Source organism: Ceratosolen solmsi, unplaced genomic scaffold (genome assembly GCF_000503995.2).
Source record: "Ceratosolen solmsi marchali unplaced genomic scaffold, CerSol_1.0 scaffold3, whole genome shotgun sequence".
Classification (NCBI taxonomy): domain Eukaryota; kingdom Metazoa; phylum Arthropoda; class Insecta; order Hymenoptera; family Agaonidae; genus Ceratosolen; species Ceratosolen solmsi.
Window position 1 is genome coordinate 2,714,064 of NW_011948428.1, and position 17,302 is coordinate 2,731,365.

General features: G+C 38.8%; 1 protein-coding gene across 1 annotated transcript; it reads right to left on the minus strand.

The window, feature by feature from the left end:
- Positions 1 to 10,688: 10,688 nt before the first annotated feature.
- On the minus strand, positions 10,689 to 12,210 carry LOC105363608 (tyrosine-protein kinase PR2-like). The gene is made up of 2 exons (XM_011501348.1): positions 12,046 to 12,210; positions 10,689 to 11,035 (listed from the first exon to the last, which is right to left on the minus strand). The coding sequence occupies exons 1-2, from the start codon at positions 12,154 to 12,156 to the stop codon at positions 10,793 to 10,795; spliced, it is 354 nt and encodes a 117-aa protein (XP_011499650.1). The 5' UTR covers positions 12,157 to 12,210; the 3' UTR covers positions 10,689 to 10,792.
- Positions 12,211 to 17,302: the final 5,092 nt, after the last annotated feature.

Genomic DNA, 17,302 nt, shown 5'->3' on the forward strand with positions numbered 1-17,302 from the left:
GCTTTTCCCCTCTGCTCCATGTTTATTAAAATGTATACAACATTTGGCTTTAAAGGCACGTCGGCACTAGTGTAGCGCCTCTACAGCGACACTCGTCGAATAACAACCGGATTGGCGAGGGCAAAATTTACGCCGCATTCGAAATATTCGAGAGTCGGGCTGACCTGGCGAAAGCTTTTCCTCATTACCAATCGACTATTCTAATCTACGTCAATTCGTTGGCTCAATGCCCATTGGAATAAAGTTGGAGGCCCGCGGCAGAAACGGGTCGTCGGTACGAATCGAGGCGACCATTATATCAATCCCTCGCTCGATCGATCCAACGATCGACACGGCATAACGCATCGAAATATCAATTCTCGCTATTCCCATAATTCGCGGCGGATTATATCGTTTTGGGGGAGCGGCGCGCTCGGCACTCCCACTCCACGTCAAATTGAATGGGCCGACGACTCGTGTCGGACGGACCATTATTTTGCCACCTCGCGGGTGCAAATTGTGCGCTTCTGTGACGAGGAGAAACTCGATGTGCTTATCGCGTCCCGATCCTATTAATATTATACGTCGGTGTAATTAGCTCCCGCGCACCTCCCGGCCCCTCGTCATGGCTCAAACGCCTTGTAAGTCGCGAGGCAACGAAGGCTCGTGTTCTTGCTCGTGTACTTGCGTTGTCTCTTATTGTCACAGCTAGAATTCGTGTAAAATTAAAAGCGGAATGAATGGCAAAGTGTAGTGATGTAAGGCCCGTCGCCCGCCACCGCCATTGCCACCGCCGTTGCCACCGCCGTTGCCACCGCCGTTGCCACCGCCGTTGCCACCGCCGTTGCCACCACCGTTGCCACCACTCTCCACCACTCTCCGCCACTCTCCGCCACTCTCCGCCACTCTCCGCCACGCTCGCTCTCTCTCTCTCTCTCTCTCTCGCTCGCTCTCTCTCTCTCTCTCTCTCTCTCTCTCTCACTCCCTCTCCATCACGATATCGCTGCGCGTCTCTCCGTTATTCCAGTCGAGGCGGCGCGCGTGCCGTTAATAAAAGGAGTCGCGCACATAACGCGATTAATTAAATAAATTTTTCGAATTAAACATTAATGAGCTCGGAAGATTCAAGTGTCTTGCTAGGTACGCGCAACGTCTCGGCCTGAACCGTTATTAATATGTAATATCTCAAGCTCACCGCGAATCGCGATACTTATTGGTTGTGATTAATGCATTCGGCGGATAGCTGCTTAATTACGATTTTAGAAAGAGAATAAGAGATTAAGTGCCTCGACATGCATACATACTATGACTCGTAATGCCTCGGGTACGCGTGGCTTAATTAGCGCGCACACCTAGGCTATTACCTAATTATGCCGAGTGTGCCGAGAGTCGCATTATTCGACTTTATTTGCAGATGTCGACTTGGTAAATTAGCCTTTTAAGTGGCTCGAGTGCCGTTAATTGATTTGGCTTTATCGATTATGATATTATAATTCGATAATAAAGCGAGCGAGCGAGCAAACTACCGCTGGTCGGAGACGCGAGTGTGACGAGGGATGCGAATGGTCAAGTATGGTCGAGTGAATTTTCGCAAGTGTCGATGTCGATGGGAGGGAGGGACGCGTATTTTGGGAATTAGGGAATGCTCGTGGAAAAACAAATATTTTGAGAGATAACGTAACGAGAACGCGACGTGGGGCTTCTTTCAATTCTTGTGTTTTTATACATTTACCGCAACAATTGTCCGTCCGGGCGTCGCTGAATGTCAATATTAAACCTGATGTGCTTTGTCATTGCGGATTATAATTACTAGACGAACCTGGGATACGTATGGTCTCGTATGGCATTTAAGCACTCGAAAGCGCTCGATCCGATAAACTCGGATGTACTCGGATATTTCAAATATATTTTCACTCGAGCAGAAATACTTTTCGTTTTTATAAAAATCGCGCGCGAGTGTGCCTGTAATTTCGCACATTTAGCGCATTAAAACAAAGTCTCTCTCTCTCTCTCTCTCTCTCTCTCTCTCTCTCTCTCTATCAAATTCTCCACGTTAAAATAATCACACGATGAAGAAGAAAAGTTAGTCCGTTCGTATAGACTAACGAATCAAGCAAGACTCTCTTACTTTCTGCAAAACCGAAGGCTTTACAACATCAAGGACTATTGTCGTGCGTTAATTATAGTTGCGTAATAAAAGACAAGTAAATATTGGTCGATCGTAGACTTTTATCTACAATTCAAATTTTAATAGCGTTAAAAATTAACGAGCAAAAACTTTCAAGTGACGAGAAAAGTTCAGGGTATCGCGTAGCCGATAAAATATTACAATACACATTAATAATATATCAATGTTGTTACGACTTAAGGGGAGAATAAGAGTAATTGCGAAAATAGTTTTTTGTTTTTTTTTTATAAGTGAGTTTGGCAATGCGCGCGTAAAGTATCGTTAGCAATGGTTTGAAGGAACGTGCGGACTTAAAAATTTGTCGTAGTTTATTTCAATTCGTGACCGCGGCTTTTTGCAAAAAAAAAAAAAAGAAGAAAAAACAATGAAAGTAAGATGTAGGTAGAGAGTGAGAGACAGAGACAGAGGCAGAGACAGAGAGAGAGAGAGAGAGAGAGAGAGAGAACCCGGTCCGAGTCACTTATGCTTTCCCTAATCAAATCAATAGGATCGCTGCATTATCGAGTCACTCCGTAGCATGGCAAAATGAACATTTCGCTTGTCCAATGATAAGCGAAACGGCGCTTTCGCGGCAATTTAATGTCTCCTTATTTTCCAACGGGCCGTCGAAAAAATAAAAAAATTTAAAAAAAAACATAACAAAGTTGAAGGATAAGGAGAAAGAAAATAAAACCTGGCTTAATTATGCCGTTGGGTAACGAGTTTATTCACTGTGAATACTTCCACGGAAAAGGAAGAGAGAACGTAAGGGCTTGGGCTCTCTCTCTCTCTCTCTCTCTCTCTCTCTCTCTCTCTTTCTCTCTCTCTTTCTCTCTCTCGGCCCATTGACGAAACATCGAGGCGAGTGACTCTCGTGTGACGGGTGAAAAAAAAAAAAAAGAGTATCAAACGCTGAGCGCGACGCGAGTGTTTGACGTGTTGGACGTGCTGGACGTGCTGGGCGTGCTGAACGTGCTGAACGTGTCGACGGGCCGATCGGCTTTTCAATTTCGTTCTCGTATACTTGCACTCCCATCCCCACCAATATAATACGATATTAACGAACGTTCCGACTTTACTTCCAAAGTCATTATCGACCGTCGCAACTATACCGACCCTACACACTCTCATTCATAACGCCGTGAATTCTTCTCGCGCGCCATTGGCTTTGTCGCTGAGTAGCGAGAGAAATACCTTGAGAATTATTTCGGCGCTTCGTAATGATAAGTACGACGTTTTGTTAGGATGGGAGCAGGCTGCGCACGGCCTTCCAGGCGCCGCTTCCACCTTGCCAATTTAAGAAATAAGAACGAGGGTCGGCACGCTCCTTCGGCTGATGCGCCTACAACTGGGGGACGTCCCACGACGGTCGTCTGCCACTCGTCGATGCCGATTTTCACTCTTTCGTTTCTTTTCGTTTGGCCGGCCTCGACCGGGGACAAGCCGATAAACGGGCTTAGGTAGCCCGGTACCTGGTAACCTGACGCCACCCTCGCGACGATCACGAGAACCGGACGAATAATTCCCTGGCACTTCACACGCGAACGACTCTTGGCGGTTCCCGGTGCTCTCCGACCCCACCCCCACCCCCCCCAGACGAGCGAAAGGAGAACGCGATCTTAACTCGGACTCGCGCGGCCGCCACCGAGCGACTGACTCGAGGAACTCCGAGGCTCGCAGCACTTCCCGCCGGAGTGTTTCACTCCCGAGCGCTGGAGTGGCGAGTCGCACGCCTGCCCTTCAGAGGGAGCGCGCGAGTGAGTCCCCGTGTTTGTTCGCGGTGCTCGGTAAGGTGAGGGGCGGGGCGGGTGATGAGGAGGGTGAGGGGGGGGGTGTGAAGGAGCGGGAAGGGGTGGCGACGGGGAGGACTCAATTTCGGCTTTGATGGATATGGACGTTCAGACTGTTTGTGATTCTATTTTCGTTTCGAGTTTACTGGTGCCCTCCCTCCTTTCGTATTTAGTGAATGCTCGGGTTCGATAGATCGAGGGATCGATAGATAGATAGATAGATAGATAGATGGGTAGATGGGTAGATGGGTTGATGGGTAGATGGGTTGATGGGTTGATTGGTTGATGGATGGAGAGGGGCGGGGAGGAAAATCCTTGTACCGCGTTGATTTTGATTTATAAACAGGAGGAAAAAAACTTTTATTATTACGAATATCTTTGACGAATCAATGTTTTCCTAATGTTGATACGAAGTGGATTCACGCAAGGCGTAAACGTCTTGGGGCAATTTGAAGTAAAAATTATAAGGTTCGCGACGTCTTGTTCGCAAGATTGTTATAGGGACGAGGATTTTCGGTCGACTCGTGAGAACGTGAATAGCTGCCCTCCTACGATGATGAAAACGGTTATCCGTCATTCGAAGAAACGACTTTACGGAAAAAGATGTAAAAACAAAAAACAAAAACAATAATAGAAGCATAAACACGAGAGGGGGGAAAAGGCATGTACGGAAGTCGAGTAACGATGACCTTGAAACTTGAGAGCTAGAAATTTTAGGTATGAAGATGACGGAACAATGGCTATGAATGCTCGGGCAAAGGCTTTAATATCCTTTATCGAATTATCCAAGCAACTCGATCATGGAGGCTCAGTTAATCGTCCTATGAAAAATCCTACCACCGATTAATTTCGATTTGGTCGACATTATCCATGCGACGCACATCAAAGGATAACAAACCCGATCGTTCGCCCTGCACTTGGCGATTATCACAGTTTGGAAGCAACGAGTCCAGAGATCTCGGACGCGTCTAAAAGTCTCGGGATCTGGCGTGCGGACGTAATCCGTGGGTAAGGATGATCCCGCGGGCGGGAGGCGAAAAATGACGACGCCCGGTTATTAGGAGCATTGTGAGAGGATTTGCAGGCCGCGCCTATGGGTTACAGTGGGTGTACAGTTGTGTCCCCGGGGCTCGAGCTGCTCCCATTATCATCAAGATGTTCCTATTGTGTTGCGGAGTTAAAACAGTCGAGAGGTTATGCCGCGTTATCGAGGATTTTTCCATTCCAGTGGACGCGCGAGGGCCGTCCCTCGAAGCACTTTATTATTATAAATCAGCGCCTGGCGTTTGAGTTATTTTAATAAGCCAAGCGACGGCAGTTGAAAGAACATAAGGTAAACATGCGTATTGGCGGGGGATGGGGGAGGTGGCGACTCGGACATGAAGCGTTAGGAATTTTTTTTTCTCCATTATTTTTGTTGTCGTTGTTGTTGTTGTTGTTCGTCTTTTTTTTTTTCTTCTTCTTCCTCTTCCTCTTATTCTTATTCTTATTCTTATTCTTCTTATTCCCTGCGGGATAATTGGATTACGTTTGAATTTTGCGGGAGCATCGTCGCTTACGTTGGAAGCGAAAAATCTTTGGTGGCGGCTGCGGTGACGAGTGGAGCTGGAAAACATGAAAAGTAAATTGCGTAGATGGATTATTAATATCTTGGCCGAAATTGAGATCTCGTTCCCGGGTCAATGGCGAGCTTATTTATTCCATTATAATTAATGCGATAATCGGCTGGCCAACGGGACAAAAAACAAAAAACAAAAAACAAAAAAGAAAAGAGAAAAAAGAAAAAGAAAATAGTGACCAATTCTACAGGATATTATAGAGATGGAAAGACGCGTACCATTGATGAAAGAACGTCGATTGTCGAGAGACAACTACTATCACCTTATTCAAACATCAATATCGTGATTATTATGTGTTGAAAACGTTGATAACGTGTCGAAGATTTTTTTTTTTTATTTTTGTAATTACACAAACGACGGATAAAAGCAGCCTCGATTAATATGGCTTTCATTCTACTATTTTGATTTTTCCTTTATTCTTTCGCTTTTTTTAACGGCATTATTTAACCTATATAACGCTTCCTCGTTTACGACTATGTATATTGCACAAGAACTATCTGTGAAAAATACATTTATTGTTTGCGTATCGTAGATGAGTTTTATTAGCTTAGTATGAAATGTTTGCTATGTGAAACCGCGTTAATTCCCTCTCTCTCTCTCTCTCTCTCTCTCTGTGTGTGTGTGTGTGTGTGTGTGTGTGTGTGTGTGTGTATGTAGGCGCCGGTTTCTGTTTACACGCGCTGAAAGTTGTTTCTCATAAGTTTTACACAGCAAGAGGCGGCGATATTTAATTCAATGTATTATCAAAAGTAGCGCGAATACGCGAGTAAGAATGTATTTAGCTTAGAATAGTTATAAATTAACTAAGCATAACAAATAAAAAATATAGAATTTAATAGATTGATGTTTACTTATAAATGAAGTCAAATTACTGAGCGACAGGCGCACCGATGTAAGCCTCTAATTAATATGTAAAAACATCGGGATTATATTACTTTCGATATATCAAAGTGTTTAATCGTTAAAAATGCCGTTTATTTTGTAGTTTTATTTTGTCAGCAAATAGCTTGTCTGTGATAAATAATGTTTAGAATATTACTAATCGTGTTAATCATAATTAGCGAATTAAAGCTCCTCGAATTTTATTACAACTAAAAGTCATTGTATAAAAGACCTAATTAGTAAACTTTATGATCCCATTTATTATTTTAAGCTTTATTATATGAAAAAAAAAAAAAAACTCGCGACACGCACACGCACGCACGCACACACGCGCGAAAAATAGTAACTCGATGTACCGTAAACAGGTCTTGGATTAATAACAACTTTACAAAAAGTAAATTACAACTTTGTTTTTAATACAAGCAATAATAATAATAATAATAATAATAATAATAATAATAATGTATAGTTTAGCTACGGCTTAAATAGGTAAATAAGGAAACAGAAATGACCTCTAATTTTAATTCAGCCCAACATAACTCTATGCAAAGTATCGATATTGCATGAGCATGAATTTGCATTTGATGTCTTATACTCTTCGAATGAATTTTCTTTCGCGAATCTTCAATTGGCAGAAAAAAAAAATGCTTATGAAATGCCAGTAAATAAAATTATAAGAAAAATTAGTTTTTGAATATGCATTAAAGTTTGCAATCAAGTTTCTTTCTATAATTATTAATGTTTAATGTTTACGAGCAAATATCAAACATTGTATAAAATTAACTTAATAAATATATATATGTTTGTGTATGTACATGTAAATGATTTTTTTTTTTTTATTTATCTTCCAATACAATATGCTCGATTTAGACTTGGATTTATTAATATTTAAAATAATAGTTGAAAACGGGTTTGTTTGAAAAATTTATATCAACGTCAATAAATTAGTTATTCTAGAATAATAGTCGTGCGGTAGTAATTCATAAATTGGAAATTCATTGCATAATTAAATAGCTAATTTCTAAAATTGCTGCCTACTATGTCCAATACTTGTAAACGAGAAGTAATTAACATTCAAATTAACATGATGAATAATAAGTTTGCCTATTACATTAGGTATAAATAATTTATGAAAGAATTTTGTTTTTTTTCTTTTTTTTTTTGAAACCAAATCACTTAATAATGAACAACATAGATTTTTCATTTTTTTCAAATTATTTTTATATACGCATTGTGTATATATATTACGTAAATACAATTGATATAAAACTTTTTTTCTCGCTGATTTTGTTATAAAATAATAATATATATATATATATATATATATTATGTCTAGGTATAAATATTACTACATTATTTCGGATTTATCAAAAGGAAGGGGTGCAAATGTTGTGTTACCCACAGGATTCTACATTGTTATATCTTTCTATAAATAAATTGTATCTAATTGACGGTGTATGCGATAAAAAAAAGAAAAGATAGACAGTTTATGTCAGTCGAATCAACATCAACGCTATGTATAGTGACACATTACCGTCGTATTTACGCAAGATCTTTCTATTGTTTACTATTGTTTGTTGTTGTTGCTGTTGTTATGAGGAATAAGAAGAAAACTTTTTCACTACGAGATTCACTTTTATTGTTGTACATATCGCTTGTATTGTACGCAGTTAGTCAAAAATATCGGATCATAGTTTCGTTCATTTTTTCATGGAATAATAAGATTGTATGTATAGGATAAAATTTTCATTATTTGTGCTTGTCGTCTCGGTACTACGATGATTCGATTATCTATGTAAATCACGCTATGCTATGTTTGCTCGATAAAGGCAATTTTTTATCGGAAAGCTTGACGTTGTAATATCGAATCGATTACGCAAAACGAATATCCCGTAAGTACATCAGCTTTGCGAACATTGTCGATCGCATTTCCATTCGTTAAACCGGTGGCAGTCAAAAAATAGTTTTTATTTTATTATTTATTATTTTTCTTTTTCTTTTATATCGCCAACGTGTTTTATATTCACATAAAGCTAGTCGAGCAAAAAAAAAACCAACGCGCATGACTCTTTGTACAGTTCATCCGTTGGCTACGACTAATTTCTTTTATGGGGAAATGACTGCAGGCTAATCGATCTAATGGCTCTATCGATCGTTTTCACTTTTTATTCTTTTTCTTCTTCTTTCTTTTTTTCATTCTTTCTATTTGTTCTATGTTTTTTCTTTTAATCTTACTCCTCGAAGATGCTGAATTTGTAAAAAGCTCTGAACTTTGTGAAGCTAATAAAACTTTTTATGAGAAATCCCGTCCATTTAATAGTTGCATGTCAATGGTAAAAAGACGTTGAATAAAATCGTAGAACTTGAAAATATTCCATTGACGCGAATCGATCGTTCGCGTCGAGATCTTAAAATTTACAATAAAATACGCGTGGTATTTCCGATTCTCGATAATTGAGAAAACATACACTAAGCTCGCAAACCAACGCAATGCCTTTTAAGATAATTTAGTTTGTATAGGACAGCTACTAAATCCTCAAATATAACGTGAAATAATACAATAAACAAACAATACTTGGCAACTAAGATTTACGTTTTGTTTTTCTTTATTAGGAGAGTCAATCTAAAACAGAAATTACCAATTAAGACGGAGAGCATACGTCCAGGACATAGCGCTTTGTGCTTTAGTGACAAAATTCGTTACAAGCATTTAAGATGAAAAATAATCATAATAGAACAAAAGCTAATGTAATATCACTATCCTCTCGCCCTTTGTCTCTTGGTAATCTCTCGATAATCTCCCATTTTTCTTTCTAATCTTAAAAATGACGAAATTATAATAGTAGAGAGAATTTTATGACATGCAAATGTCGCTTCAATCCAATACAATAGTACGATTGGTAATTTCTTTAAAATTTTAGTTAAAATTCAGCAAAATAATCGCTTATAATGTCGAAAAAATTGGCACATGTCAAATTTTATATATAAATACATTGTAATTTTACAGACAAAAAAAAATAAAAATCTGTGCAATTAATGTATAATGTACAAATGGATTTAGCGAAAGTAGTTTATACTTATAGTTCACATACCATAATATAAAATTAATTTCTCTGGGTTTTTTTTTTTTTTTTTTTTTTTGTTAAAATTCTTAATCAGCGATTATTTTATACAGTCTCATGTCAAATATTCGAGATGCCAAAAAGAACAAGAGTCATTAAGATCAAGGTCTTAAGGTATTTTGTACAATTCAGGAAATTAAAGCTCTTCAAGTAACAATTCCCAAACTATACGAATTTATTTTTTATTCTTATATTTTTATAATAAAACCTTACGATTATGTTGTATCTTAGTCGTTACAGTAAAAAACATTTTTATACGGTTTTGAGGTTTCAAAAGGTCCCAATCAAAACATTTTGATCGCATTCTTATACATATATTTAAAAAAAAAAAAAAAAAAAAAAAACTCTGAATTGAACACAAGCAACCTCAAAACTATTTGGTGTTTTATTTCGACCTCCACTTTTTTTCACCCTGTGTCAAATTTCTCATTTATAGGGCTTAATAGTTTCTTAAAAATTATGCGTCAAAGAAATTTTAAGAAATTATTTCTTTTATTTCTTATATTAATACGAAGTATTTCGTACATTTTGCGTATATATATAATCGATGAACAACATGTCGAGGAGGCGTGGCATAATAAAAACAGCACAATAAATAAACGAAGATAAATACAAAAATTGTCCGAAACATCATAATGTAAATTAAAGGATTTGTTTATTTTATTAGCCACTACTAAACAGCATGTACAACCTTCACATTATTATACTTTTACAAAAAATAGTGTTAAATTTACCGCAACAAGCATTTGCAAATTCCTTTATCTTAATTGGTATGGCATCTTTCTTACACTAAATTGATAACATTCAAATTTTCATTAAGAACACGATAAATAAATTAAAAAATTATACAACCAAAGAGCGTGGTATTATAATTTAATAATTAAACTGAGTTGTCACGGAACTTTTTCTACAATACTTATTTACTGACTGAGTAATATTCATTTCAAAAACGTCTGCCATTTACATTCACACGCAACAAAAACATAAAAGTCATAGCTTCAATTATTTCGAAGCGGCAGCTGATCGATTTTTCTGAAACATCGAATAAATAACGATAAAAGGAACGTTCGTTTGTTGCATCTTTAAAGCTCTTTATCATGGCTTCAAAATACTTGTTTTTGTCGTTGTTTTTTTGTTTCTTTTTTTTTTTTACAAATAAATAGGATAAAACACAACTACTAAAAAATATTTCTCAGTCAGTAGTAACAAGAAAGCGCAAATTTATAACGACGTTTACACGGCAGCAGTATCCTCGGTATTTCTTAGTAAGGCTGCAGCCTTTACAACATCACCACCACACTGGCTTAACATCACCTTACAGTCCTCCAACCCCACGAAATTGTTCTCCCTCTTCAACAATCCTTGCAGTCTTTCTAATTTAATCGCAGCTAAAACATCCCAATTCGTGACGTTCAACGCGGCCACGCAAGATTCGGGAGTTGACTGCTCGTGTAACACCTTCAGCATAATCCTGACCTATTGAGATTATAAACACAAATTAGAATGATTATTCTAACAAGATAAAGTATTGGAGTTTTATAATTGGATATTCTCATTACTATAGACAATTATTTTTACTTAAAGATCGAATCAATTTCAGAATACAATAACAATCGCAATTTTTTTATTTGGAATTTTTTATTTGGAAACACTTATTGTTATTCCAGTATTTGTATTACTAAACAATTTTAGAACATTTTATGTGGTCGATAAACACCATTGTATACACATGTAATAGTATTAAATGAAATTCGAATCCCCTGAGGTTTGAAATTATAAAACGATATTAGATTATTTGACTATTCAATAAAAAAAAAAAAAAAAAAAAAAAAAAAAAAAAAACAAAACAAAACACCAAGAATGAGATTAATAAAAAGCAACAACGTCAACGTATTCATAGACTATTCCTTATAGATTTATTTTTAAAAAATTCAAATATATTATATGTTCTCATTAAAATAGTACGATTAATCAGTGCCGAACTGCAAAGTAATCTTGTCAAGATACGATAGAAGAAATTTGCACAGTTCATTGTAAATTAAATACAGTTGACGCGGCCCCGTGAATTTTAAGTCATCCGGACGACAATTTATCCGGGAGCGGTTTTATTATATTTATATTATAAATTTCAATGACATATTACAAGCTCTCTTTTGCCGGAATTGAATAATATAGTTGATGACGATTGATGCCATAAATTGCTCCCTTACAATTCTATTGAAAGCTAAATGTAAAATTGAAATTAACTTAATTCATTTACAGATTATACGAATTGACAATTGAAAATCGAATGAAGAAAGAGACGGAAATTATTTTCAAAGATACTTTCAAGCTAGCCGAACCATTTAATCTATTTAACTAGGATTTATAATTCGTTGAGATAAGGGACTGAGTCACTGAAGCCGTTGCACATTGTCGCTCCGATGTCGATGACGATGCTACCGACGATCCTATCTCCCGGTGATCGATTGACATCCGATACTGACCTCATCCGACTGCTCGCCGTTCCGAGGACCTCGAGTCCTACGCGAATTGGGACCGTCGCAGGCAAACTCGAGTAGGTCCTCGCACGATACGTGATCGCTCATCCTCGTCATGGTCTCGCTTTTGTCATGCTGCTGCTGCTGCTGCTGCTGCTGCTGCTGCTGCTGCTGCTGCTGCTGCTGCTGCTGCTGCTGCTGCTGCTGCTGCTGCTGCTGCTGCTGCTGCTGCTGCTGCTGCTGCTGCTGCTGCTGCTGCTGCTGCTGCTGCTGCTGCTGCTGCTGCTGCTGCTTACTCGAACCGTTTGACGAGTTAGAAACGGAAGTCGTAGGGTCGAGACTATCCTCCAAGGGCAGCTCGGCGTTCTCTGGCACGAGCTTCCGGGTTGGCGGCGACTGCTCCTCGGGCCCCTCGGCGTTCTCCTCGCTGCCGTCGAGTGACTCGCAGTCGATGAGATTCTCCGAGAACTCGAGTAGATCTTCGGATATGACACTGCAACGCTGGTGCTTGCCGTCCTCGAGAGGTAGTGTATCGAGGACGGCGAGCTCCATTTCGATGCGCCTCTCGAACTCCTCGGGGCTGCTATAATTGTTTCAGTCACGTTTTACATTCTTCGTTTACTTATAGGTTTAGCGATAAAAGACGATAAAGCGCTTTGTTTTATCGTTTTTCTGATGGGTCTCAACGATGTTTGGCATGAATAAATTAAAAACTTTGGCCATTTTCAAGCTGTACATTGTACATTCAGGAATTTTGATCTTTGATAAGTACGGTATATGACGTAGTTCCTACTCAAATGTTTATATATAAATGTACTTGGCCTAACAATAAAAAAAAACAATAAAAAAAATGAACAGCAAGGCCGCAATTCTATCTATTTATTCTCTAAATAACAAGTCAAAAACAAAAAACATCGCTTTAAAGATGCAGGCGTGTGATTAACGATCGTTTTGGTTTATGTAAAGTATATTTAAAAAAAAAAAAAAAAAACACCGAATCGTGTCGACATATTCTTAATATCCTGAAACATCGGCTTAAACATGGGCTTTAACGAAAGCGTTATTATTCAAATCGACTAATCTTTACAAACGAATTATTCGAACGTTAATTTGGAAATCCAAATGCCACCCTCAGATACCCAATGCTAATCAATGAAATTCCAACTCGTGTTTAATATTGAATTTATAAACGATTAATAAGTATGTCGCGTCGTATATTTAAATCAGCGATGATGTTTATTTGTTTGTCCTTCGAGCTGTGCATTCCAAGGATTAATTATCGAATTTGCTTCGGCACACGCCCGACAGAATTCGTAATTTAAGCACCGATTTTACGCGCGTTCCGTTGAAATCGTCATCGTACGCACGTGGAGGAGCGGCTCCTCGCGGATAGCGGCGTGGGTCGCTCGAGCGGGGGTAGAAACGGGGCTCGGATTAGATATAATGAAACAATGATCGAACCTGCTGGCCGCGAGCTCCGGCGAGGGCAGCTGTTCGTTTCTGGACGCGGACCTCTCGGAGCCAAGGATGTTACTGCCTCCACCGGGCTCTCGCTCCGTAGCGAAGGCCAGTCGCTGGAAGCCATCGACTTGGTCCTCCATCGTCGGGCTCGAGACGGCCTGCATTTTGGCAAGGGTGCGCGTTACACCACCCCCGGGTATGATGAGAGGATGCTTCCTCTGGTGTCTCGGTAAACTCGACTTGGGCTGAAGGGTTTTCGACCTATCCCTTGGCGGCAGGGGAATCGGATTTTCCTCGTTCACGTTACCCTGGTTCTGATTGTTCTCGATCTCCATCGAGTGGTGCCTGTAGATGAGTCCCTGCTGGCTCGGAACCGGGGGTGGCGCCTGCGACGGCGCCGGCAGCCTCAACTTGGGCAACGTCCGGGCACCGCTACTGTGATGATGCTGCAAACCCTCCAGGTGGAAGCTCCTGCTGCTTCCGTGCTGCTGAAGCTAAGGGATGCTGCCGTTAGACTTGGAAGTTCATTGTTATTACGCGCCAACGAGGGTATCGGGAAGGTTAGCAGCTTCTTCACTCTCCACAGCAATTAACGCCGATCGTAAGTTATTAATTGATGGTCATTATTGGGATTGCGTTACTTCATGGTGCGAGACGTTTGTCGACCGAGTAACGGAATGACGAGCGATACGTCGCAATCTTCGCTCGTTCGTCCTATTGACTACGGGATTGGATGAGGAGGAGTAGGGTGGGGAGGTATAGGGTAGTTTATCGGGATGGTGTCTTACCTGGTGGTGATGCTCATCGTCGGGGGAGACCGGTCCGAGGCTGGACGCGTGCTTGTTGCCACGGACGCGCGGTCGCACGATCGGCAGGCCCGAGCGCAGCATCCTCAGGGGATTGGTGTCGGGACTGTCGGCGATTCCGGTCGCCGGCGTCTCGACCAAGCTATTGTAGACCTCCTTGGCCTCGTCCGATAGCGTGGCCTGGATAACAACACAGCCGAGGGGGAGGGTAGAAGGCGCATGACGTTTACGGAGGTGCGAACGAAAAATCATAAAAAAAGAAAGACTCAGGTTACGTCAAAGAAGACGTGGCGGACGGGGATCGGGATTGCCGATGCGAACTCGATTTTCGTTAGCCGGAAGCGAGCGATGGTGTGACGAGTAGGTAATGAAGGGGTGAGGGGCGTGGGTGAAGATACAGTGGCGGATTCGATCGAGCGAATCTCTCGACGAAACGTTGGGATCGGCGATCAACGCGGCTTCTTGTGCTTCTTTTCGCTTGGGGAAAAGCTTTTGCAGTGGCCCGCGTAAGCCGAGGCCGCCTTACGATCGTAACAGCACGCACGTATCGCCATTGATCGTGGCCAGGCGACTCGAATACGACATACGACAGGTGCAAATTATTAAGCTCATTCGTGACTGTACGAGGCTCTGTATCTACGCGTGGAAACCACAACTTTGCTAATATTTCTAATGGGCACGTGCATTGTGAGAATGAAAATTCCTCGGCAAGTGCCAGTCGGCGTTAATTGTCAAATTGCTACGTCATAGGCAGCGCAAGGTGACGAGGCTCACGATATTGTAATATGTTATTATTTATTATATAAAATCAGTAGTAAATCGTAAGCTAAATTATTGCTTGATAATTTGCAGGCTTTTGTCAAGAATATCGATTTAATCAATTAAAAGACGTCTTTCGCCTAAAGTTTCATGTTGTCTCAATACATGAATTATATTACATTATAAATACGGATAAATTCGACGTTGATGCTCTTGACGTGGGATTATCGTAATCGCACATTATCAAAACAGAGAATAAGACATTAAATGTAGCGATATGAACGGATAATTAAAAAAAAAAAAAAAATTAAAAAAAAATTAAAAAATTGAATGTTCGATTAAAAGCTTTCTTTTTATTTTTCGAGGCTTGTAACTTCAAAAAATATGATAATAAATTAGTATGTGTGACAATATTTAATGTATCTATGCATCTTTAATTGCATTATTTTAGTGGCAATTTAAAATTTTACATTTCAGCAGAAAGGTAATATTGCTCGATGCAGAAAGCACGATGAAAATTCTAAATTCTATAGCTTCTTTGCAATTGATAAGCAATTAAATTTTTAACTTCATTACTAATGCTGCGAATTCATTAAATCATCGATGATTTTCATTCAAGAATTTTCAAAGAATTTTCCATTATTCTTCATCATTAGACTTATTATCAATATTAATATTAATCATATTATCTTTGGTGCGACGAAAGACTTAAAAAATTTTATCCCGTATATGCTTTAATGCCCATTAAATTTTATATATACAAATTTTAAGTAAGATTCGGATATTTTAGCAACAAATTGTTGCAAACCCGAAGAATTAATTCTGAAATTGAACTTTTTAAATTGCACTAACCTGTAAAAACAAACGCAAGGCATATATAAATGCATCTTATAAATAATTAATTGTACTAGAAAATGAAAGAACAAAAAACAACAATTTTTGTTTTAATTCTGAGATTAGCCTCACTTGCAAACAACGAGCAATGATATACCGTTCATTTAATAATTGCATATAAAAAACATGAACGTGCAAAATGAAGAAGAAAATCCTTATGAATAATGTTTTACAATGCAATGGAGGGACAAATGAGCTTTTAGAATCCTACGAGCCGATTTAATAGTAAAATATACGGATGCGCTCCGTTATATGTGCGAGTATAAAATCTACTCTCAGTACTCGATCTTCGTGATCATTCAACGCATACACAAGTTACAAATGTATAAATATATATGTGTATCAAAAAGTGCTATCGACATTATCATTGTTATCGTCATTCCGCATATATTACGTGAATACAATATAACTATGACCAAGATAATCAATTAGTTTAGCAATGTCAACTTCAAAATCGATTCGATAGTCTAGAAGACATTTTATTCATATATTTTTTTTTTGTTTTTTTTTGTGTTTTGTTTTGTTTTGTTTTGTTTGTTTGTTTTTTTTTTTTTTGCAATAGGAATACTTTCTACTATATTATTTGTAGAAAATACAACATTGTTACTTCTATAAATTCGATTTTGAAAATTTATCGCATTATTAAAAAATCTATTTACAATCATGACACATCGCAATAATAAGTATCATAACATAAAGATATTTTACGCATACCAGTCCAATGGAGGAGATGCAAATGTCATTTTTTTGTTTGTTTGTTTGTTTGTTTGTTTGTTTTTTTTTTTTTTTACTAATTATACCCAACTACGTTTAAATGTGATTAATCAAGCACTACTCAAGTCACCTTAGGTATTCGTGATTTTTTTTTTTTTTTTTGTTTCATCTATTTTTGCTTACATCCAGTCTTTATTGTTATATAATGCTCCTATAAAGGTGTCTTTAAAGCGAATAAACTCTAGGCAACGAATACTCGCGAAAGTACATAATATCACGCAGTAAAATTTATATAATAAAGCTGCTTAAATCGTAATTACTTCGTCTGCAATCGCCCCATAAAACATACACATTCTTTATAATTTTGCAAGCTCGTAATCATTAAAATTAATAGCGTATATGTCTTATTTTTAATCTATAAAACCAGTGTTTTAATCGTATATTAATCTACTGCTACTCGATGTATTACTCGATGCGCATTACCGTCACTACTATCCGTATGAGAAACAAGTTTGGCTTACCGAGGCTGGAAATGCGCGATCACGACGATCACATGGATGAGTTTGTCAATATTTATCGCCACCGTTTCAGCAAGATGGATTGATCGAATATTAATTAACTTGCCATCA

Excerpts from the sequence above, each read along its gene's own strand:
- LOC105363608 (XM_011501348.1), bottom strand. The coding sequence starts at position 12,156 with ATGACGAGGATGAGCGATCACGTATCGTGCGAGGACCTACTCGAGTTT. Across the intron at positions 11,036-12,045 it reads ACGGCGAGCAGTCGGATGAG|GTCAGGATTATGCTGAAGGT; the intron begins GTCAGTATCGGA and ends TAATCTCAATAG.